Source organism: Ambystoma mexicanum, chromosome 12 (assembly GCF_040938575.1).
Source record: "Ambystoma mexicanum isolate Mex_15411 chromosome 12, UKY_AmexF1_1, whole genome shotgun sequence".
Classification (NCBI taxonomy): Eukaryota; Metazoa; Chordata; class Amphibia; order Caudata; family Ambystomatidae; genus Ambystoma; species Ambystoma mexicanum.
The window spans coordinates 54,916,328-54,940,126 of record NC_090936.1 but is presented as its reverse complement, the minus strand read 5'-3'; the positions used below and the strand labels follow the sequence as shown (position 1 = coordinate 54,940,126).

The following is a 23,799-nucleotide window of genomic DNA, read 5'->3' as shown; positions in this document are numbered from 1 at the left end:
AGAGAAAGAAACCGGTATATGCTTGGTAGGAGAGTAAACCAAGCAGGCAAGAGACATTATTGCGAGTCTGGGACCCACGGCCCATATAAGAGCCAGAGAATCAGAAGGTCTGGGACCCTGAGTGACATTCCAGAGGGGAAACATATGCTTGGCAGGAGAGCAAACCAAGCTATTATGCAACCGCATTGCGAGTGTGGGTCCTGCACCCATACGAAAGCCAAGAACAAGGGGGTCTGGGACCCTGAGAGAAACAGACCGACAAGAAAAACGCCTATGCTTGGCAGGAGGGCACACCACTCTGGTATAATCCCTCAGTGCAAGTCTGGGACCCGCCCCCATTTGAAAGGCTAAGAATTAGGTGGTGAAGTTAAGTAAAAAAAAAAAACCCTGGCTGAGTGAACACTGTGCCTACTTTGGGAGTTATATTTCTACGTGCAAGAAACCACATGGGGAGGAGGCGAGATCCTAACTTGTGAACTGAAACAAGAAGGAATCCAGGGGAAAGGTGGTAATCCCTTGCTATTCAAATATTACTTTGTGGAAAAGAAACATTTGCTTTATTTATTTGACTACCCGAGACAATCAGAACGTTTTGTTGACAAGAACTGTCATTACCACTTTAGTTGTGAATATAGTATCTGTGCACATTAGGTTTGTTATTAGTGTTAGGGTCAGAAGTAGGGGTTTTGGAAGTGACAGTGACAGACTATTTATTTGACATTCTGACGTTTACATTAGATTCCTTTGAGGCAGGGAAACCATGCTTGGCTTTAGGGACAGAGGTCGTTTTCCCAACTCTTTTATTGGTTAGTAAAAGTTTATAACCAAAACTACGTCACCTTTGTGTCCAAGCCTTACTTCTGCACCCTTAAAATATGCTGCAAGATACGCAGAGGCATGTATTACCCAAATTCAAGTCTCTGAAAAGACTGCATCCTACCTCACATGTACAGTCAGACCCAATATTCCCATGGAGATGGATGATTGAAAACTCAGTTAATGCACTCTTTGCTTTGCATGCTAAATGTGGCCCAGAGGATGTGCTTGACAACTTTCTGTCATTATGGGTACATTATTCTCTAAATCACACTTGGTGAACTATCCTAAAATGCTGTTTTCTGGGTTGTAGAATATAACATAAAAGCATTTAATGCCATACCAGCAACCGCAGTCAGTTGTATGTTAAAGGGAACTGTTTCACAACCAGGAAAGGGAGTGGGTTATTTCAGTGAAAGCAGGGCCATTTACGATGCATTGAGGGACCAATGTAAAATGTGAGGCTTGTGCATCCCAACCACTGTCAGCAGTAAGAATGCATCAGGACACTCTGTTTACTTGGAAAGGATATGTTTTTCTTTCCTTGTTGAAAAAACCAGAATAAAACTGAAATGTGTAACTGTGAATTCTTATGAGACCGTTCTAGATGGCATGCACTTTCATTTCTTTTATTCAGAACAGCTCTCATGATAGCTGCCAGTAACGGACAGATTAATTTGGTGAAACTTCTGATTGAGAATAACGCAGACATCTTTCTCAAAGATAATCAAGGATGGACTGCTGATGACTTTGCTGCTAACAACGAACATCATGCGTAAGCTTTTAAACTTTATATTTGCTATATATAGCCATGATAATCATGTCGAAAGATTTTTGTATGAAGCACCAATTTATTTTGACTGTATGCACATTGATCAAAATTGTACAGCATAGCTAATTGTGGGCAGTTGTTTCAAGAATTTGTATGTGACCGAAGACATACGTTTTCAGTTTATTCTGAAAACATGTTTCATTAAAATGCAATGAGGTGGGGTTGGGGTGATTTTGCTTAAGGTTGAGTTCCCGTGGGCTTGACTTCTCTAGTTCGAGCAAGAGTAATTGCAAACAATTAGCATAGTAGCAGTGATATGTGATAAAGCAGTCCCGTGTAGTTTTTGAGTCTTGTTGGCTTGGGCGTGCTTAAGCTTCCCCACTCCACCCACCAGATGTAGATCTAGGGATTGCCAAGGCATTTGTCGTCTATGCGTTGAAGTTAAAAGTGACACCGTAAGAACAAGATAATGTCGAGGATAGGTTTAGGGAAGGAGAAAGTGACCGGTCCAACTGAAGGCACACTCTGTAGCCAGAGTCCCATGTTTGTGGATCGTGTACATTGTGATTGCTGAGGGGGAAACATTTTCGATTACATGGTCAGACAAGCTTCTAAAATGTTTACCTTTCCCCTGATCTCTGATAATTCAGACACTCTGGGCAGAATCAGACTTGATAATCCTAGTGATCGCAACCTGGCCCAGATGGGTATGGATTCCCAAGCCTGCTACAGCTTTTGATTAATCCCCTCAAGTGCCAAATCCAAGGATGCAGGCCAAGCTCTGCTTGATGGCCTGACTTTTCTTCATTTGATAACCTGACCTCTTAGGCGAGAAAGTTGTAGGGCCACCTTCAGGGAATCTAATGCTTTTTACATAAGGTTTACTCATGCTATGATGTTCTTAAGTACTCCTACATCACATCCTCTTGGGCCATGGGACTGGAGCAAGTTTCCCTTAACTTGTATTCCAAATGTGTTTTTATTGGTTTGCAGTTCTTCATTAACTAATGCTCATCATGGCCTCTACGTGCTGTGCGACTTGTGGGATTTTGTCTCCGATCCTAACCATGCTCTCCCTATTTTAAGTGCTTGAGCCTGGGCCAGAAACATTCTCGCCGCTGTGTGATTTCTGCGACTAATTACTGAATTAATACATACACTTATACATTGGCTGCCAACCTTGGAAAGCTTTTGGGCTTTCCCCTTCAAGTGATCTTTAGATATACTTTGGAAGAAAAAGGTTAAGTCAACTATCTTTACTTTCTAATTATAATTATAATTGTTTTTTTATAACGCGCTTACTACCGGGTACCAGTTTCTAAGCGCGAGCACTGCATTCGAACCTGTGTTGCTATGCGTTGTCTTGCTTCCAAGACAAATGCGTTGTCCCTGAGCTATCCTCACAGCCTCCCTTTGAGTACTGACCTTTGCCCAGCGACTCACCCAACCAAGAGGAATTTCCTGAATCCACCTCTTAATAATTCTTGTGTCAGTGGTCTTCCACAGAATAACACTGAACTCTCCCATGAGGACTATCCTAGCAGCATAGCAGCCTTCAAGCAGAGGATCCTAACATTCTGGAATGGAGTGTCTTCCTCACTGGGCTCTACTCCGAGGGGTCTGTGGTCTATAAACTGCTCTCTTTTCCTTGAGCTGAGGAGGCTGTCTGTACAGCCTTCAATGCCTTCCTTGGGCATTGATGACACACCCTGCTGCTCTCCCTCTGGCAGTTCCTGTCATTGCGTCTCCAGTCTGTCAGATGTGAACCATGCCTCCTTCGTGGCAGTGCTCCCACTTGTGGCAGAATTCTAGTCTAGTCTACTCTGAGATGTACAAGCACTCTACAAAATGACCAATGTTGTTTCCTATCTAGGGGATATCATTCGAAGAGGTGAGCAAGAAGGGAAGACAGAAGGGAAAAGTCAGTTCTTAAGAGAACATTGGAATGCTGTGTAAAAAGGAGTGATATTGAGAGGTCACGAGAAAGTTAAAAATGTGGAACCCAGGATCAAAAAAGCATGCCCTTCCACGCCGGAGCGGCAAAAGCAAGGAACAATGAGGAAGGACGAATTGCTAGTGTGAAGAGGTTTTGAAGGGATGTAGTGAGTAGGTTTTGAGGCATGAAAGTGAGGGATCTCTGTACAAAGAGATTGCTAAATATTACATAGGAACGTAAACTGAATATATTGTTTTACAGACAGCCAGTGTAGTTTGCAAGCTGAGCAGTGATTCGGCTTGATCGCTAGAGCCCTAAAATACGATGGACTACAATATTCAGCAGGACTTGGAAGACGCTGAAGAATTGCTGCACGACCTAAGAGAACAGAGTTGGAATAGTGACATTGCCGAGTCAACAGTGCTGCAAGCTGAAAGTGACGATTGAAAAGATCTTGCAGATTAGACGAAGATGAAAGTGACAGCATGAGGGCCCCACATATTTCTTAAGACCAAACAGGAATTAAGCAGGGGCCCAGAGAGGAAGGCCAGAATTGGTCATTACAGTTACTGGGGAGGCCACCAAAGACTACTTCTGCGTCTTGTCTGATTTGGGTTTTAATGAGTTATTCTTCATCCTGGCAGGCAGTCACAGAGATGGAAAAGGGAGAGACCCTGCTCCCCACCAAGCTGAACAAGGATCTGGGAATCATCTGTGGCAGTATAAAAAGTGAGATTGAAAGATAATATAAAGGCTGTAAGGGGGTTGAATGTATACATTGAAAATTAAGAGTGAGAGAGGAGCTTTGAGGGACTCCATAGCAAATTGCCAGAGGGTAGGGAAAAAAAGAACTGGCGAGACAGTCTATGACTGGTTCGTTGAGAAGGAAGAAAACCAAGCAAGGGCGCTGCCTCTGATACCGCTGTCACTAAAGCAGAATAACAGTATCCCCTGATCTACAGTGGCAAAAGGAGCTGACAGATAAAGCATCACCAGGCCGGTTACCGATCAAGACTAACTAAACAGATTCAGGTCCATGTGCTGGAAAGGGTGAAGAATATTGCAGGATTCAAAGATTTCCTGGAACGTAGATGTAATGCCTCCTGTCCAAATTTTAGCAGAGAATGGCATTAGGGAAATATTGTCAGGGGGTGACAACCATGTTTTCTAAGGACCTGGGAACCAAGCCTGTAGTGTTGGGGGTCTTACGAATGGGGAGCAGGGTCGGACAGATCTTTGTTAGGCATATTTGTAGGATTCTCAGTGGACAAGGAACAAAAGGGGAACCAGATTTGCATGTCCGTTAAGAGAGTGCGTAGGGGTCCTTGAGATGGAGGTTAGACATGCCCAGAGTAAGAGACAAGCAAGTTTAGGAAATCTGCAGATTGTGAGCCATTTATTTATAATAAAAAGTTAGAAAGACCCTCTCGGGATTCTTCTGAAGGAGAGACAGCATGTCATTGGGCAGGTTGATCGGATGGGGACAGTGTGTGGCCTTTAGTCAGTTTTCACTCTGCGACATGGTCAGCGCATGTTTGTTTAGCAAAGATGTCTTTTATGAGGAAACCTGTGAAGAAGGCAGCCTCATTGGCCCTTCAGAGCAAAGCACTGCCAACCACTTGCTAGGATGCCTTGGTTGTGCCCTCTCAACCAAGCAGAACTTCATCATGCTTGCAGAAGTACACACCTTCAACTTCTTATAGTGTCTTAGACTCCTCTAGCTTTGAGGCCAGGTCATGTTTTTCTACAGTAGATCTGATTTCCAGCCTAGAGTCAAGTGGTCAGCCCAACATGCCACAGATATACGGTTAAGCTCTACTCCATACTTGGACACCTCTTTCACCACTGGACCTGGTTCTGCTAGGCGCTCCTGCTGGTTTGACCCCCACATGGACGTTTCTAGAGGTATAATGAATATTTTGAAGATGGTAAGAAAAGACTGTGTTAGGTCTCAATATTCCAGCAGTATGACCTTTTCTCTGCCATTTGTCCCTGGGTCGCAGACGGACCATCTTGCTCTCCTTACTCGCTCTGATGTGGCTTGCTCACTGTATGTCTCTGATCTGAAGTTGCTAGGCTGGTGTAAGTGTATCTAGGTAACTTGACCTAAACCCCACCCTCTTGCTTAGCCCTGTGTTAAGGAGTTTTACAAAAGTCCACCACTGGTTTGGATTTGTGATACTCGCACTTGGGACGCAGGTCTCCAACTCTTAGTATAGGCCTGAACCACACAGGTTTTGTTGGAAGCAATGGCTGAGCAGCCAGGCTTATGTTAGGAGGTAGAAAGAGCTGTAGGTGGTACAAAGAACTTGGTCAAAAGGGACACAGACAGACTAAAGTTATAGGAAAATAATGGTTTATTTTATATATACACTAAGGTAACTAATTCAGAAAAATTCACATTAAGTAAACTGCTTTGAAATAACTTAAGGTAAGTAAATACTTTGCAGTAATTGCACAGAGGCCTAACACTTCAGAGGTCCATCCTTATTGTCATGAGTGTCTCAGAGTCAGATTGGGCGGGCAAAATGGGTAAGGCACAGCTGTAGAAAGTTCAGAAGTTCTAGAGGAAGTCTTTTGTGGGAAGTAACAATGTTTTTGGAAAAAGGGTCAGGGGTTTCAGAGAAGTCTCTCTGTAGGCTCACAGGCATTGGGCCTGGGCGAACGTGTTTGGGCAAACTGCCAAACACATGAATCGGCACTCCATCACAGGAGCAGCAATTCAGCTCTAGGTAAGTTCTAACAAGAGTCTCACAGTACCTTTTGGAGTGAAGAAGTTGCAGCACGATCACACCACGATGCAGCAGCAACATGCCCGTCACCTGGTTGTTGGTCAGGCATACGAAAGGAGGGACACTGGAATAAATCTCACAGCAGCAGTTGAGTGAAGAGAATTCCAGCAAAGAATTCTTTGTGGTACTGTGATTTTGACTCCTTTTTGGAAGCACCAGTGAAGAACAATTACTGCCCGTTCCATCCGGAAGGAATCCACCAACGGTTTGGGAGGATTCGGTCTTCGAAAGACTATGCACTGCACAGTGACCACAGGTCCCACGGTATTGGCGGTTTGAAGCCCATCAAGGTTGCAACTCATCAGTGAATGGCTCGAAATGCAGGCCGTCTCAAAACTGATTGGTCCCATGAGAGTCGTCCTCTTTGGAGTTCTCCTGACGCTTGGAAGAAGGGGTCAATCAGCAGTGATTACACAACAGGCATCTGGAGGCAGCTGCGGACATCTCTCCTCGTCTACTGTTCCAGGGGTCAGCTTGTCTTCATCCTCAGGATCCATTCCAATCAATACCCATGTGCCATTCAAACTCTGGGTGATGGCTGTCCTTTTAGGAAAGCCTGCCCCCCATTTGGCACTGGTTCTAGGCAGGCACACCAGAAGACCAAGAACAGCAGAGGTTTAGAGTCCTCCCTGGATTCCTGTCCTCACAGACACACTGGAGCTTTGGCAGGCTTCTCAAAGGATTCCCACCGAAAACAAAAGTCAAACCAGGACCTCTCCCACCCAGCACAGCAGAAGAAGAACCAGGAAAAGACATGCACACAAGAAATGGCAAAAAAAATTCAGTAACCATTTTGGGTCAATTGTGACCCTTCTGTGCACTACTGCGTCTGCGAGTACAGCCTGGAAGAAAAAATTGCACAGAAGTAGGTAAGATAAAACCACTGCCACCAGCCATTCAGATTCGCTTTCCACTGTAACTAAAAGGTTACAGGAGCAGTGAGAAAGCCCCTCAGCACTCCACAAAAGTTGGAGTTTGCTGATCTCACAATATATAAAGAAAGGAAGGATAAACCTATCCTTCTATAATAGAAAATAAAAAGGGAAGCCGAAAGGGCTCTCTGAGGAACCCGGAATGAGACACGGACACAAAGGACTCTTGGTGATTGACATAAACTTTTATTAAATAATAAAGGGGTTGGAAAATGCCTCACTATCCCGATTGAAGATGCATTTTCCTACTTCAACTGAAACTAAGGGTCGGTCTGGTGTCCAGATGTCCAAAGCAAAAATGTTGTGTGTCCCTGAATTCGATACTAGCTCTTGCATTCTAAAACTAACTCTAAGGTGTTAAGGGTATTGTCTTTGGCCTTGAAAATGCACAAATGTTCCAGTTCAACAAAAGGTATAACTCCAAAAAAAGTTCCAAATGGATAATGTTCACAGTTCCAAAGGGAATGACTTCCTTCCCCAGGATTTTCTCCTCCAAAACAAAAGTTCAAATAATATCCTAGTTCTTTATAACGTAAGAGAATACCTCCCTCACCTTGTGTTGCAGATCACTCCAGGGGCATTGGCTCCGTTCACCAATTCTTTTTCCATATTAAATACAATTCAAATCCTAAGGGCATGGGTCTTCCTTTGGATTCTCTTTCCTAGATAACACAACTTGGATGCGGGTCCCAGACTCGCAGAACACCCAGATCTGCAGTGCGTCTGGTGTAACCTGCCAGGACTTTGTTGCAATCTTTCTTTCTCATTCAGTGCAAGGGGACCTGGGTCTTCCCCAAGCTACCTCATGGCAAAGTATTGTGACTATGAAGGTGACAGTGATTCCAATGAGGATTACTCTCTTCCCCAACTCTTGACAATCGGTTCTTTCTTTCAGGGTATCTTTGCCTCAATTTCAGCGTCACCCTCTTCCCTCTGGTTTCCCCGGCAACATATAGGTTATTTCACTCCACTCGTACGTATTCGGGTACTCTCTTTAGTATTTACTGATCTCGAGCGGCTTTCCCCAGTCAGCGGCACGGAGCATTCTCACTCCTTGCATTGGAACAAAGCCTGTCCTGAGGTACCGGGGAAAGTGGGAATAGCATGAGGCCATCAGGGAATCATTAAATCCATGAAGAAACTCATCCCAGTCCTAATGTGGTAGTAACACAGATGCGATGGTGCACAGAAGGCTTACAAGACGAACGAAAATATGAAATTGAATGATTGGACCTATAAAAACCAGAGAAAGCAAATAACAAACCCGGTCGGGGAAGACCAGTGTCACTTTAAGAAAGAGACTAGTCTCAGTCCTGAGGATGAGATAACATTGAAGAAAGTACTTTAACAGGGATGTGACCTGTATATAAAAGAGTGATTTAACCAACCTAGGTGTGGAGCCAACAGAGACTTGGAACTAAAACCCTGGGAGGAAGGGAAAGCACCTTATATCTGCATAATTGAAAGTTGGAGAAAATACAACCCAGCTCTTTTGTCTTGTTCACTGGCGAGCTTTATCTTACCAGTGAACAAGACAAAAGAGCATATAGCCTCAGAGAGAGAAACCTTGACAAAGAAAGCCTAAAAGGCAATCATGGCAAACTTGATTTAGGAAAACCTGAGCAAAGAGACTGGGTAGAACACATATGTGATAACAAGCGTGTGAGGAACTACTGGAAGGAAAAGTACTTCAAAGCTAGGGCCACAGAAAGCATGAGACCCAAGAGTTATTTTGAAGAACTACAATACCTGATAAGAGAGACCCATCAAAGGAAATGACGCTTAGAAGTATATGAGCCAAAATGAAACCTGTATATAAAAAGACTATCCACGATTAAGAGAAGACGAGCACCTTTAGTTCCTTTAGATAGAAAGGGTATTCCCTGTCGCAATAGGGAGGGATAGGCATCACCAAAAAGTGATCTCGAAGGCAGCACCTTCTGGACCCTCGAAAGAGCCAAAAAAGGCTATTGATCCCGCTGCGTCTTCCAGGATGAGCAGGGTATCAAGTAAGGCTTTGTCCTCTGTGCCCAAAAGCCGGAGTCTGAAGACCTCCAAGATGTCATTGATCACTGAGAGAATATCGAAGCCAAAAACATCTGTAAGTTCCTCCTCGAAGGAGTTGAAGTAGAAGGGACCTTCATTGACCTCAGAGCCAACTTCGAGTTTCAAACCCCAATCTAAGACTGATTTCTTCAAATCCTTTGGATCCATCTTCGAGAAAGGCAATGTCATACCCTTTGGTTCTGAACGTTTAAAATTCCCATTTTGGAAACATGGCAAAAATCAGACCCCATTCCGGCTGTTTACAAAGATTTGATAAAGAAGCATAGGCCTTCTTCTGTGGACCCTGATTTCCTCTGTAGGCATTGTGACAAATCGAGGAAATGCATCCTTTCTCCCCGAGAGGAAGCCCCGCCACCTGCTGTGTGGCTAGGGAGGTGGGCCCGCTCCACAGCACGCCGAGGCAAGTGAGATCTCACGGGGAGAGACTCCCCCTTTGGGGACAAGGACTCCCATTTCTGTGAGGAAGTGCACACAATTGCCTAAATGACATGCTTCACAATACCAGCAATTTTTAAATAACTCAAGTGGGGTGAACAAACTCCTAGTAGATGCAAATAACTTGCAGGAAATGAACATGTTCCTTTAAATTCAAATTCCCAATCCACTGGGACGAGTAAGTTAAATAAAGTACATCTGACAAAGCAGAGGAAGAGAGGCAGAGCAAGCACAAGCCAGAAAGCCTGCGAGTTTGAAACTCGCCGAGACCAGAGACTGGAACGCCAGAGCCACGGCATATCCCCAGCACAAGAAAACTGCAAGTAAGGAACCCGAAGGAAGAGACTGGGACTAGAAGTAGCCTCAGAAGAAGGGAGTTATTCTTCATATATATGTTAGTTTTCATGGTGGTAGGGTCAGTTAGGGAAGTTTTGGACAGCAGATGGTTTCCTTTTGGACATTTGCGAGTGACTGGCGAGCACCCTAGTTAGAACCGTGGTCCCTACCTAGGTTTCTATGTCATTATTTTGCATTGTGGAGGTTGCCTAACTAAAAGACTTTTTTCCGGCCGATTTTAGGCAGCCTACAAAAAGCACCTCACCCCACCCCCTCTCTGGTGCGATTTAATTCCCCACCCAAGACTCCCCCATGCCCCCCCACACCCCCGCAACCCAAACATACAACACACACACACAAACATACACACTTACCCAGTCTCCCTCGCCAGCACCTCCGGGTCCTGGCGTGGCTGTTAGCCCCTGCGCACACTGTTGTGCGGCAGGGCCATGACAGTTCGATTTAGAAAGACCACTCTGTGTGGTCACAGAGCAGTCTTTCAAAATCATTTTTTTTATTGTTTTTTTTTTTTAAAGGTCTCTTGACCTAATACTGGGACCACCCATAGAGATAGAGCAAGTTAGGTCTTTTATCTTAATTTAATAAAAATCGGTGAATCATGTCTACAAGGTGTCTGCACCCTTCTTCTCACTCGCCACAGCACCCAACACAGAGAGTTAGATTGAACAAGTGGCAACTTCAACTGCTACAGCTTATCCAACCATCCATCTTTTCGTCCCCTGGGTTGTGACGATAAGAAACATGACGCTGTTGCAAACAGAGTATTTTCTGCTAGAAGCATGGCATTGAAAACCATTAATGCATTTTATGCACTGGCAAAAATACTCCTGTACGTTGTGGAATGTAGTTGCCCAAGCCGCAGCAAACATGACATGTAATGCATTCAGTAATATTAATGATGGTAAAGAGGCCTCTTGTCAATACCTTCAGTCTGGTCTAGAGGCGCCAGACTGCATCTGCAGATGTATGAGCTCTAGCGCTGTAATCTGTAGATTTGCTTGTCTGCCTAAGTCTGGGTTTGCACCTGATTTTCACTCAACGTTCCTAGTTATGCCCTTCGATGGGTCTACCCTATTTGGCCCAAAAGTGGACGACAGTCGAGAGAAATTACTGGCTTCAAAGGCTGCAGCAAAATCATTGGAGGCAGCCATTCGCCAGCTGCAACAACACCCAACTTTGCAGACCTGAAGAGGGCAGTCCTTTTGTTATTACTCCTCCTTTGGCCAAAGAGGTAGAGGTCCGACTACCCAGAAACGAGGACTGAGAAGGTTTACACATGCCCCTATGGGCAATGGAGGAAAAACCTGCTCAGGCTACAACCTCCTCCTTACCCTCTACCACAGCCACAGCCCCAAAACTTCTCTGAGCACTTTGGTCACAGAACCCCAGTGGGAAGCCGGTTGAACCAGCATCTACAAGAATGTTATCTTATTACTTCAGATGCATGGGCACCACAGATGATGGCCCAGGGGTACAGTCTCCCATTTGTGCAAAGACCCCGATTGTCCCCCGAGCGAACATCTCTCTGGGAACCAGATCCACTCCAACAACAGTATATTCTTTCCTCCTTGGAGAAAAGTGCATTGGAGAAGGTACCTGTAGCGGAACAAAACCAGAGTTGTTACGCCACCTATTTCCTAGTTCCCAAGAAAGACGGAGGACTGTGACCCATCCCAGACCTGAGGTGGAGGAACAATTTCCTCATGAAGGACACATTTGAGATGGTCATTCGTTTGTAGATCCTTCAGGACTTTAGCTTCAGGACTGGATGGTGTCACTCAATCTTCAGGATGCTTATTTTCATGTGCCTATACATTCCAGACACAGGAAATACCTGAGGTTCTCTATTGGTAGTTGTAACATTACATTTCATTTTTTTCCTTTTTGGGCTCACCTCCACCCCGAGGGTCTTCACCAAATTGATGGCAGTGGTGGAAGCGAATAAAAGGAGGGGAGAGATTCACATCTTTCCCTACCTCGTTGATTGGCTGATCAGAGCTTGTTCCCCCCCGAACAGGCTCTGGAACATCTCTACAGCACCTGCCACTCCCTCCACAAACTGGGCTTCTCCCTCAATATCAAGTAGACCTAGATGACACCTTCTCAAAAGCTTCAGTTTATTGGAGCGGTCCTGGACTCTTCTTCAGCAAAAACTTTGCCTCCCGAGGTAAGGGCTCAATATATCCTGCAGATGGAAAAAAGATTTCAGAATGTCCAATCTCTACCAGCATTTGACTCTGAGGTTGCTGGGCCTCATGTCATCCTGTATATTCTTGGTGCCAGAAGCCCCCTAAGGATGAGGTCCCTCCATTGGGGCCTCAGATCCCAATGGCCACAGTTCCCAGGCAAGATGACGGACCTACTTCAGTTCCTAGGCATGGTTGCACAGGATCTCCTGTGGTGGGCCTGCAAAAAGAATGTGATGATACAGGAACCTTTCTGGCAGCCCTGGCCACAGATAACTAGTCACGGATGTGTCCCTCAAGGGATGAGGAGCTCACATGAGCGATCTGACAATGAGTGGACTTTGGCCCCCTGCATAATCAAGACTACACATAAACCTTTTAGAGCTGAGGGCGATCAGATTGGCGCTGATGGCCTTTTTGCCATCCACACCGGGGAAGAATGGCCATGCATTATCTCAACAAGAGATGAGGTGTAGGGTCACTACCACTGTGCAGGGAGTCAATGCAGCTTCGGTTTTTGGCTCTACAAAACAAAATCTCTGTCGGCCATTCACCTAATGGTGAAGAGAATACAATGGTGGATGCTCTGGGCAGGCAGAGCACGATCTCACACGAGTGGGAGTTGACTCAGGAAGTCCTTCTAGAGATCTTTTTCCTTTGAGGAACCCCTCAAGTGGATCTGTTCGCGTCCTGTATCAACAGGAAGTGCAACCTGTTCTGCTCCAGGGAATTTCCTCAGAGAGGAGCTCTGGGGACGCATTCCATTCCCACTGGTCCCCATCATCCCTCATGCCATCAGGAGGTTGAGGAAGTTGGGGGAAATCCATGATCCTGATTGCCCCGAATTGGGCCAGGAGGATATGGTACCCAGACCTTCTGGGCATGTCCATCTGCCCTCTATTCTGTCTTCCACAGAGAGTCTTCTTCACCAAGGAATCTGAACACTGAACTTTAACGATTGGATTCTGAGAGGTTAAGATACAAGTATTGGGACCTCCTGGAAGACTTTATGGAGGTGTTGCTTTCAGTTAGAAGACCAGCAACCAAAACCCTATACCGCTCCTGTTGGACCAAGTTTTTCAGCTAAGGATATAGATCCTTTTTCTTGCAACACACCTGCAGTGCTGTTTTGTTGTTTTTTTCCTGCACCTACACCATCGGGGGCTGCAGGTGGCTACCATTAAGAGATACTTGGCAGCATTATCTATTTTTAAATGCATGCCAGAACAAGGCTCTTACTTTAAGATGCTATTTTCCATACAATTCCTGAAAGGACTGACCAATAAATTACCACCTGCCCCTGTTCTGGTTCTGTCCTGCTATTTGAACCTGATACTTACTTTTTTAATGGGAGAGCCATTTGAACATCTCCATTCCTGTTCTCTCGGGTCACTAAGGAAGACCATAATTTTATTAGCCAGCACTTCTGCTCGCCGGGTTAGTGTGCTACAAGTTTTATCATGCAAACTACCTTTTACGGTATTCTCGAAAGAGATGGTAGTTTTGAGGGTTCGCCTCTCCTTCCTTCCCAAGGTAGTATCTGAATGAATTTCATTTAACTCTGAAGATTACATTGCCAGCTTATAATTCACCTCCTCACCCTTGTAAGGATGAAGAGAGGTTACACAGGCTTGACATGAAAGGGGCTCTTAGCTTTTGCATTTCAAGAATGCCAAATGTCAGACGGGACATGGGCCACAAGTTAGGCCAAACAAACTGTCGGATCATTCTATGCATTTTGGAGTGCTACTCCATTGCTGGAAAAGGCGTCCCTGAAAATAGAAGAGCCCATTCCATCAGAGGAGTGGCAACCGCTTTGGCTCTTCAAAGAGGTGTACCACCGCAGGACTTTTTGCAATGATGCAACTTAGTCCTCACTCCATACTTCCTCAAAGCATTACTGTTTAGACTGTCAGGCCAGGACACTCGCTTTGGAAGAGCTGTTCTGCACAATATTATGGGCTGAACAAAAATAATTCACAAAAATCCACTTCTTCCACCATCATCTTTGTGAGTATATCAAAGTTGAGGAATCCGTGGTAGGACACAATCCATTAGAACAAATCATGTACCCCTGGTAATGTTCCTTCTGATGTATGCTCCTCCGACGGATTTCTCATCGCCCTTCTAGCCTCTGACTGTGGGTGAATTTTTTATATTACTTCTCTCTTTCAACACTCATACAGGTTACTCATTACTCAAGCTGGCTGAGCAGAAAGAGGGAAAAACGAGGAACTTGGGAAAAGGGCGCATTGCGTGATATTTATAGGATCCTAGTCTTCCCGTTGCAGGAATGATAACCATCGAGGGATACAGATGCTGATGGTGCATAGCGCCCTGTGCTGTTGACATTTTTACCAACTCTGCAAAGCAGGATATGAATATATCAAAGATGAGGATTGTGTCCGTCAAAGGAACATCCATCAGAAAGAACATTTCATGGGATAAGTCATTTTGTTCTTCTATTTCAACCTGTTCAGACCAGAACGTCCCAGGACCAGAACTCCTGCTGCTCAAACATCAGATAAGCTCCCTAGCATATGTTTCACCCTCCCAACAGCCCACTTCCACCGTCCCCACTCATTGGCAGCAACAATTTGGCAACCTCCCCCACCGCACCACGAAAACCGACGCTCTCCAATGTCCACTCATCAATCAACCACACAGCAGACATCGCAGACTTCATCCCCACACATGACCTGGAAGCCATCATCAGTATCAAGACCTGTATCACATTCACCCACATCATCAATATCCACCTCCACAATGGTTACATTCCACAATGGTTACAGAATTATTCTGTCCAAACAAAATGGACGGAGGCATAGTTGTTGTTCAAAAGCCATCATGACCATGCACGCAACTGGACTTAGCCACCATTGGCTCCTTCCAAACCTTTCATGGCATTTCCCTCGGTCCCCAAGGGACAGTCACAATCCACCTCAACTACAGACCACCCAAGCCCAACACCTTCTTCATCAGGGACTTCCGAGTTGGTCAGCACCATGTCTCTCATGCACGCCAATAAACATTTCTTCTGCAACTTCAACTTCCCAGGCGACCCAGCAACCAAGTCAAAGAAAGAAGATATCCACAGTTTTCACAACCCTCTGTACCTCATACAGTCCACAAAAGACCAAACTCACTGAAATTGTAATAACCTCTACATCATCATCACTACCCTGCCCGCCCTCCATTACAGCTCTCTCCAGTCCTGCTCCACTGGTCGGATCATCTGGCAATCCCCATTGACATTAGTCACACTGTCCCAGTAAATCAGAAACCCAGTAAACAAGTCTTCCCCTAACCTTCACTCAAGAACTCAACCTCAGCAAAAGAACCACCAGAAAACCAGAAACGACTTGTCGAAAATTCTGCAGTGCATATGACTTCACTGCGCTAAAAAACGTTATGCTCCACGCTGATGACTGATCATCATTGCCAAGGCCAACTACCTCCAAAACACCATAGCCAAGGCCAACAATGAAGGCAGAACCCTCTTCAGAGCCCTCAGGCATTGCATCAACACTCTGCCCAACACACCCGTCCGTACCTCACACCATCAAGAAATGCACTGCCATCAACTGTTTCATCATCATCAAGGTCAGCATGATCTGCCACCATATAGACAGCAACCCCACAACTGACCGCACACTACACCTTCCACCATCGCAAACCCCTACTACATCGACCACTTTCATGATACTCCGCATTGAAGACCTCACTGCCACCCTAAAATCCCTGAAGGCCACAGTCTTTAGAGGACATCCTCCTTGCCTCACTACTCAAAACCTTTCTGAATGAAGCAGTCTTGCCTGAACTGGAAATAACTAACAGTTCCCTTCACTCAAGGGACCTTCCCTCGATCCTCGAGGCTGGACTGTCCTGATTACTGCCCCTCATGTCCCCAGCCCTCCAAGATGTCAGACTGGGGCCAGGCCACAATCACCTACATGGCCCTGAGGGGCCTCTCCATCCCTCCAAAGACCCACTTGGAGTCAGACTTGGCGCTTGTGGCACCAGACTCACTCACTCCATGGGATAACATTGGGGATTGGACTTGTAGTGCATTGATGGGGACAAGATAGATGCCCCCACATATTTCGGTTCCCAGAACTGCATGTGCAGTCTAGTCTTTTGGGTGTGGTTCAGCCCAGAGACACCTGGGATACCCAGAGACTATTTAAGCCACGCCCAGGCTGAGAAAGATGCTTTGTGTTTTTTGCACCTGCAGCGTGACACTCACCGTGTTACGAGTGGTCTCCAGTAGGCCTGCATCTTTCTTCTGCGCTCAGCTCCTGCAAGAATAAGAACACCGTTAGGAACAGCCTTACCTTGCAGCGCTTCTGCTCATCATTCATCGCTCCTTCTGTTCTGCAGGCATCTTCAGCGGTGTCATTCCAATCCCGGCACGCTGCTTCCTAAGGAAAAGGGAAAAGAACAGAAAAAAGGCATTAGTAAGCATTCAGCAAATCTTCGCTTATTTTTAAAGACTGTGTACGAGCTTCAAAAGCTTACCTGAATCCCAGCCGCTCTGGGGGAACTCTGTCTCGGGAACTTCTCATCCATCTGCAAGAGTGAAAAGACACTCCAGGTTAGCGTGGAAACATCTAGAGGCGCCGCATACCGCGCTTACTCACCGCATTTCTTCTTCATAACCGGCATCCACACTGAAAACGTTGCAGCACCTAAAAGACACAGAAAAATAACTCAGTTCAATACAAATACGAAAGAGAACTTCAAAAGACTCATTATACTTACCTGCCGGACTCTTGCCAGTGAAGTAACTAGGCAGCAATGAGCCTGCATCAATCAACGTGCCCCTGCGCTGAAAGCAGGACGGAGAGCACACTTTCCAAGAAAACAAGGCCCAGTCTCCAGTCGAGTAGACTCCAGGGAAGGGTTCGAGGTCGTAAGAGGTCAGAACAGGCTGAGTGACATCCCTGTGGATACCAGGTGAGCGTTACATGGACACATTCTTCTGCTTTTTACACCAACACTGGACGGGACGCCCTCAAACAACCACCCGGTAACCAGTCTTCCTTTCCTTGGTAAGATCCTTGAGAAGGCAGTAGCCATGCAACTCCTCCAACAGATTGAAACCAACAACCTCCTCCATCCTACCAATCTGGCTTCAGACCAAGGTGCAGCCCTGAAACGAGTACCATCAAGGTGATCGACGATGCCCTTAACATCCTCAATGATACATCGTTGCTTCCTGATTCTGCTGAACCTCTAAGCAGCATTCGGAACAGCAGACGATCAGATACACACTGAAATTCTACATCACTGCATCGGGATCAGTGCGGTTACCCTTAACTGGTTCAAAGCCTACCTTGCTAACTGCAACCAATATGTTTTCTTCCAGATCACCAACTCGACCCATCATCTGTGGGTTACCACAAGATTTCATCTTCTCCCCTGTGATGTACAACCTTTACATGGAACCAATCGTAACTCTCCTTGCTCCACACAACATCCACATCCACCAATATGCAGATGACCTGTAGCTCTAGCTCAATATTTATTATATCAAAGACATCCACAGGCTCAAGGCCTGCCTCACATTGATCCAGTCCTGGATGTCCAGTGCTTACCTCTAGCTCAGCTCCTCCAAGACCGAATTCCGACTTCTGATCAACAATACAAACCACTGTGATGTCCAGAACCAGACTTGACTTTCTGCTTTGAACCTGGAGGGCTTCATACCCCAGCTGATGCCTTGGGTTCAATTTCAACAGAGACCTCTCCTTCAAGTGGGACATAGCAAGGAAGATGCAAACGGCATGGCACTAACTTTCCCTACTTCAGAAAATCAAGCCCTTTATCCCAGAAATCAACTTCAGATCTGCTGTCCAAGCCTTGGCCCTCTCCCACTTGGGTGGTGGCAGTGCCCTTCTGTAAGGCCTTCTGATGACTACTCTGGCACTCCTGAATGTCTCCTGCAGCATGACTCATCAAAGGACTCAGATATTTAACTACCTCACTCTGATCCTCCTCCAACTGCACTGGCTCCCACTGCAAGCACACATCTTAAAATCCTGCTACATCATCTATAAGACTTTCCCCCTGAAGAACCCAAGCTACCTCGCTGAAACATTCGGAATCTCTGGAGGCCTACGATCCACCAGAAGTAAGGACATCTGCAGACATGAACTTTCACATGCAGGCCTTCTGTCACCAGTCTCTGGAACCTCCTCCCTGTCAACATCAGACTCTCCCCCTCGCTTCTACCTTTCAGGAACGAGTTAAAAAAATTGCTCCTCTCTGACAACCTCCACTCACTTTGAATCCTGAGACTGGGTGATCTGCTCAGCCCTCTTTCCTCCCCTGGTTACTTGTAGATTCTTTGCTGCTGAATTGGCCCCTTACCTTTTGTTAGCTCGCCGCTCATTTGAACCTCTGCTTCACTTTCTATGCCCTTTCCCCTGTGACTTATAGAGCGCCATTGCTTTCTGTTGCTCAGTAAATACTCTAGTAATAATAATAATAAACTAGCCACTCCCAGTTTAACATACACCATTCTAGCAGATTCGAAAGGTCAATGTCTGTCCCCCTTTTTAAATATTGGAATTACCACTGATCAGTTCCAGGAAGCGGGCGTAGGTCACTGTGACTTATTAATGGTCATTGAAAAGGCTAAACGTATAGGTAACTGTCTTCTTTTAAATTTGAAAGGCATATTTGTATTGGATAGAATGAGAGGCATGTGTGGTATAAGAACAGTATCTAAGTTCCACCGATTACACGGGCCTCTATGATGTGTCTTTGTAAATGCGTAATTGTTAACCTTGTTCCATTGCAGAGTCCCTATGATGGTATAAGATTGCGTAGTAGCATAATTACAGGACCTACTTTCAGTTTTAGCTTGTGAAGAGGCATTCTCGTTCTACAGCATTTCGCTTTTAAGACTTTGAGCTGGTAATTAACTGTTCATGGACACTGGAACAGCTATGCCCTGTGAGTAGAGAAATGGGGGTGTAAATAAGTAACTTGACATTATTACGAATGTGTTTGCGATAGTGGAAGGTGAAGGTGACCATGCAGAACCATGCTCATTCTGTTTGTTAAAATGGTAGCTGTTGTTCAAGTTGAAGGGCACACAGTGGTGCACTTTGCCATTTGGACAGAAGAAGGCAACCTAACACTGATGAATTGAATCAACCAAGTATGGAGACATGCCTAAGCACGTTATATATTGATAGGGCACCACATTGGGCTCCTGCATCGCTGCTGCTGTTTATCTACATCCCTAGTCAGTTTTCCTCATTTTCCAGGTGTTGTCTTCAGCTTTACTTGGGCCATCAGCTCTACTTGGGCCACCAATGGTTGCTCAAATGTGTACATGCACAGTGACCTCTCCAAGGTTTAACAGTCCTTTTGTATCATCTGCAGTGCTGCAGGGCCAGTCACCTGATCGCAGGCAGAGTAACCAAACTGTAAGGATGCCCTTTCGCTGGGAAAGGAGGATAGCACAGCCCACTAGATACTGCACTCTGTAAACTCAACCGGTTCAGGAAATAAGAGGATTGCTAAAAGATGTAAGCCCAGTTTTAAGAGGCTTTCCAGACCACCTCGTGTGATGGCTTTGGGAGTCTAATTGTTAAAGTACATGGTTTCTGTAAAGAAACCTATAGTGTTGCTTTGGACATGTCCAGAAAGAAATTGGGTTTTTTCAGAGGTATGAAACAAGTATTTGCAGTCAATTTGTATTTGGCTTCAGAAGGAAATCATGAATATTATTAGAAAATTTGAGAAGTATTGAAAACAAAACCTTAATACAGTTAAGACTGTTGGGCATCACAATGTGATGCATGTAGACCCATTTAAGGAATAGCAAGTTGGTTCTGGGGAAAACATTGTTCGCTTCACATATTTTGACAAATTGATATCCTTAAAGCAGAACTAATGTGAGGATCGTGAGTAATCTATTGTTTGAACAATGTTCCTTTGTTACAGGACTCGTTAGGATGTTTTGAAGTTGTAATTTGCTTACAGCATTATGTTTTTCTTTTTTCCCATTATCCACTTAGTTGCTCTCATCTAATAATTCAACATGGCTCGAAGCAGAGGCTTAAACAGTCTCCTGCCTTCCATGGAGTCAATATTATAAAAGGCGGTCCTATGTTTGGCAGTCCAGAGAGAGTGATCGGTGATGGATTTCCCTTGGGCGGACCTGCTTTGGACCGTGAAGGTAGGGTTTTGTAGTTGAGATTATTTCCATAGTTTACTTTTCTTGGAAACTCATTGTTTAGATCAGTGGTATTCAAACATTTTTATACCGGGCATACCCTATAACCCCCAGATTTTATACTGCTTATATGTCCTATTAAAAACAGCCTTCTTAATCCTTTTGAGTCTGGAGCCTCCCATTGACATCCTTCGGGCCAGCTCACAGTTTGAAGACCACTGGCTTAGATGAAGGGTTGCCAAATCCGTTTATAACAAAGTGAAAATATTCCTTTATTCTATACTTGTATTTTCTTAAAGTAAAAATGTATATTCATTATATTTTCTGGTTATCTAGAAAAGCATATTGCTTTTGCTCTTTGTGAAAATAGTAACTAACAAACTTTCTTTTAAAATGCTAGAAACCTAGCAAGCCTGAGCTCTGAGTCTTGATTCTATGACGTAAACCTACATCTTAAACTAAATGGCTGTCTGACATGTTTCACATGTTTACTTGCCATCTATTTAATGAATTATATTCTTTCAAGTAACTTATTTTTCTCTTGCCCCTCCAAATGACTTGTTTTAAATAAAACATAAGAAATTCTTGAATTGTTACTTCAATCAAACCTATTTAGCTATTGCTGCTTTTGGTAAATATAATTTTACATGGGCACATTAACATGTGATTGGCTGCACTACATTAATGCATATGTTGAACAAAATGACACATATTGAGCAGATGTACTCTAAATGTTAGTATTTAAAATAAATGAATACATAAATTAGATTTTTGCAGCAGTTGCTAATCCGCTTTTGAAGACTGCCATTTTTCACAGCTTTTTTTGTTGGACACTCTCAAAGATATATATATTTCTGAGGATTGTGGATCTGCTTAGATCACATGCTATGCATAGGCCGACATCTAGTGGTAGCTGCAAAGTATTACATTTTTTGTTTTCGAAACTCGAAAAGGGATGTCGACAGGGCGTGCCAGTAATACTATCCCTAGTGTGACGTCTCCTGGACCCATGGTCCTTCGCGCGTCGAGGTCCCTCTGATTGTTTTTTCTGCCATCATAGTCTGACGCAAGTTGGAGTTCCTTCTTGTGGCTAACGCCTTTACTTATACAAAGTTTAAATGTAGACTTTGTTTCTATGCTTTCGACGGCCGCACACCGCAAGAACTCGGGCGACTGTTTTCGAGGACACCATCATTTGTTGACGACAACTACTCATTAGTCTTGACGAACTTTAACTGCAGGCTACCTAGGCCCCAACGGGCCTTGGCCCTGCACAGTAGGGAGAGTGGAGGGAGGTCATAATCCATCTCTTTTAGAGAATGCCTATTTCCCTCTTATTCCTTTTACATCACTGAGCTGCCATTATTCCATACTATGGAAAACGCACAGTTAAAATGTTGCCCTTCCTGCAACAAGTTTCCCTTGAAGGACTCGCACAGGGTGTGTAATTTCTGCCTTCCTAGGGACCATTCCGAAAGACAGTGCAAGTCCTGCAAACTGTTTCGGCCCAAGACCCTAAAGGACTGGAAAATGAAATGCTGGGCCCACCACACCATGCAGGCCGAGGCCGCCATGAACGTTGAGGGAGCCTCCAGCGATGGCAGCATCAAAGTTATAAGTGTCACCAAGGGCGATCGGGACCCGACGGTTTACTGCATGTGAGCCCCCGACTCCAACAGGTAGACCAGCAGTTCTGCTACACAGACGACACCCAACGGCTTAAGCACCCACACTGCACACCACACTAAATACGCCCTCCATGTCCGACAGTCGACCACGTTATGTGCCGATAAGCCACACGCAGTATCGAAGGGAAGGTCCGAAAAGTCCCTGTCCTCTGGGCCATCACGAACGCGTTCACCACATGGCAGGCTCCCAAAACAGATGCCGAATCTGTTCCCGACACCGCAAGCAAATCAGACAAGTCCTCAGGTACCGGCGACTGTGCGTCGAAAGAACTCATTAAAAAAAACACGTCCCAAGACTCTCCTCAAGTCTAAGACGTAAAACAATTCAAAATGTTCTAAGCCCATCCTCAAAGTCTCCTGTTTTAAAAGCTAAAGAGCCCTCTGCCCCTAGTGATCCCCTCTCGGGGGCAATGCACCACAAACAACCCTCTGCATCAGAGGTTCTCCCTACCCCTGTTCCCACAGTTTTACCAAGCTCCACTCAGTGGACCCCTGAGCAATTTGATAGAGTTATGAGGAGAATGTCTAGCTTTAACTTTTTTGATTAACACCCTGATCAGCTGTCCAGCCTCCAAGGGCCCTCTCAAGGCGAAGAAGCTAACAAGCAGCCCGAGGCCAAAAGATCCCCGCCTAGACACTAAACGGCGTAGTACCTCTAGCTCTCAAAACATTCCTGACGACCTATACTATTTTAACACTTTAGGTTTGCAAAACCCTGGCTCAATAGCGGACCAAGGGGACATAGATGCTACAGAGCAATACTATGACAATGATGATGTATACATTATTCATTCTACAGACCATCTTGACCAACTCGTGGCTGATTCCCCTTTGGATAACCAGCTGCAGTATAATGATCTTCTTTTAAAAGCAAGGACTTTGTAGAGGACATCCTCAGGGATAATGAGATCTGCAGCACAGTTCGTTCCACTGCTCCAAATCTATCCAAAGGCGCATTCAGCCTTCTTTACTTGCCCCCAACCTGACAAGGGCAGTCAACCCTTGCATTGAGAAAATGTTCAGACCAGCCCTGTCAGACCCATTGTACATCAGGGGGCAACTAAAGCCTGACTCTCTTGTTGTGACGACCATTAGAAAGAGAGCGGGCACACCTTTTAGCCTCTGCCGAAGCCCCTCCTGACATGTTGAGCCAAAAATGTACGCACTGGGCAGGAAAGTAGCTTCCTCATCTGCTTACCAAGTAAGGGTAGCCAACAACACTACCCTGCTGGTGAGTTATAATTGCCACAAGTGGGACATGATCTCACAACAAATAGACTCTGCCCCAGAGCCCTTAAAGACACAGCTCTTGAACAGTAGCTGTAGGTAAACAGGTGGCAAGCTGCATCCTGAAAAATAATCTGGACGCAGCAGATAATGCAGGCCGGATAGTAGCTGAGGCTACCCTCTTTAAGTGCCATGCATGGCTACGCCAATCAGGTTTCAGGCTAGACACTCGGGCCACCCTTTTAAATGTGCCAATTGAGCCAAACGCCTTATATGGGAAAGCGGTTGAGGACGCACTGAAGGGTGCAAAGGAGCAGTACGACACCCTCAAATCCCTGGGACAGCTCACAAACAAACCCTTTGTGCAGAGAGGCTCCTTCAGTACACGCTGTTTAAAGGA

The 23,799-nt window shown here is 45.3% G+C and overlaps 1 protein-coding gene across 4 annotated transcripts in view; it reads left to right on the top strand.

Moving 5' to 3' along the window:
- The window catches only part of ANKRD26 (ankyrin repeat domain containing 26), a 915,250-nt gene that overhangs the window by 96,790 nt on the left and 794,661 nt on the right, over positions 1-23,799 (top strand). For all 4 annotated transcript variants that reach the window (XM_069627947.1, XM_069627948.1, XM_069627949.1 and 1 more), the window contains exons 5-6: positions 1,454-1,591; positions 20,327-20,487. In XM_069627947.1, the coding sequence (XP_069484048.1) occupies positions 1,454-1,591; positions 20,327-20,487 (299 nt within the window). The remainder of the gene's footprint in view (positions 1-1,453; positions 1,592-20,326; positions 20,488-23,799) is intronic.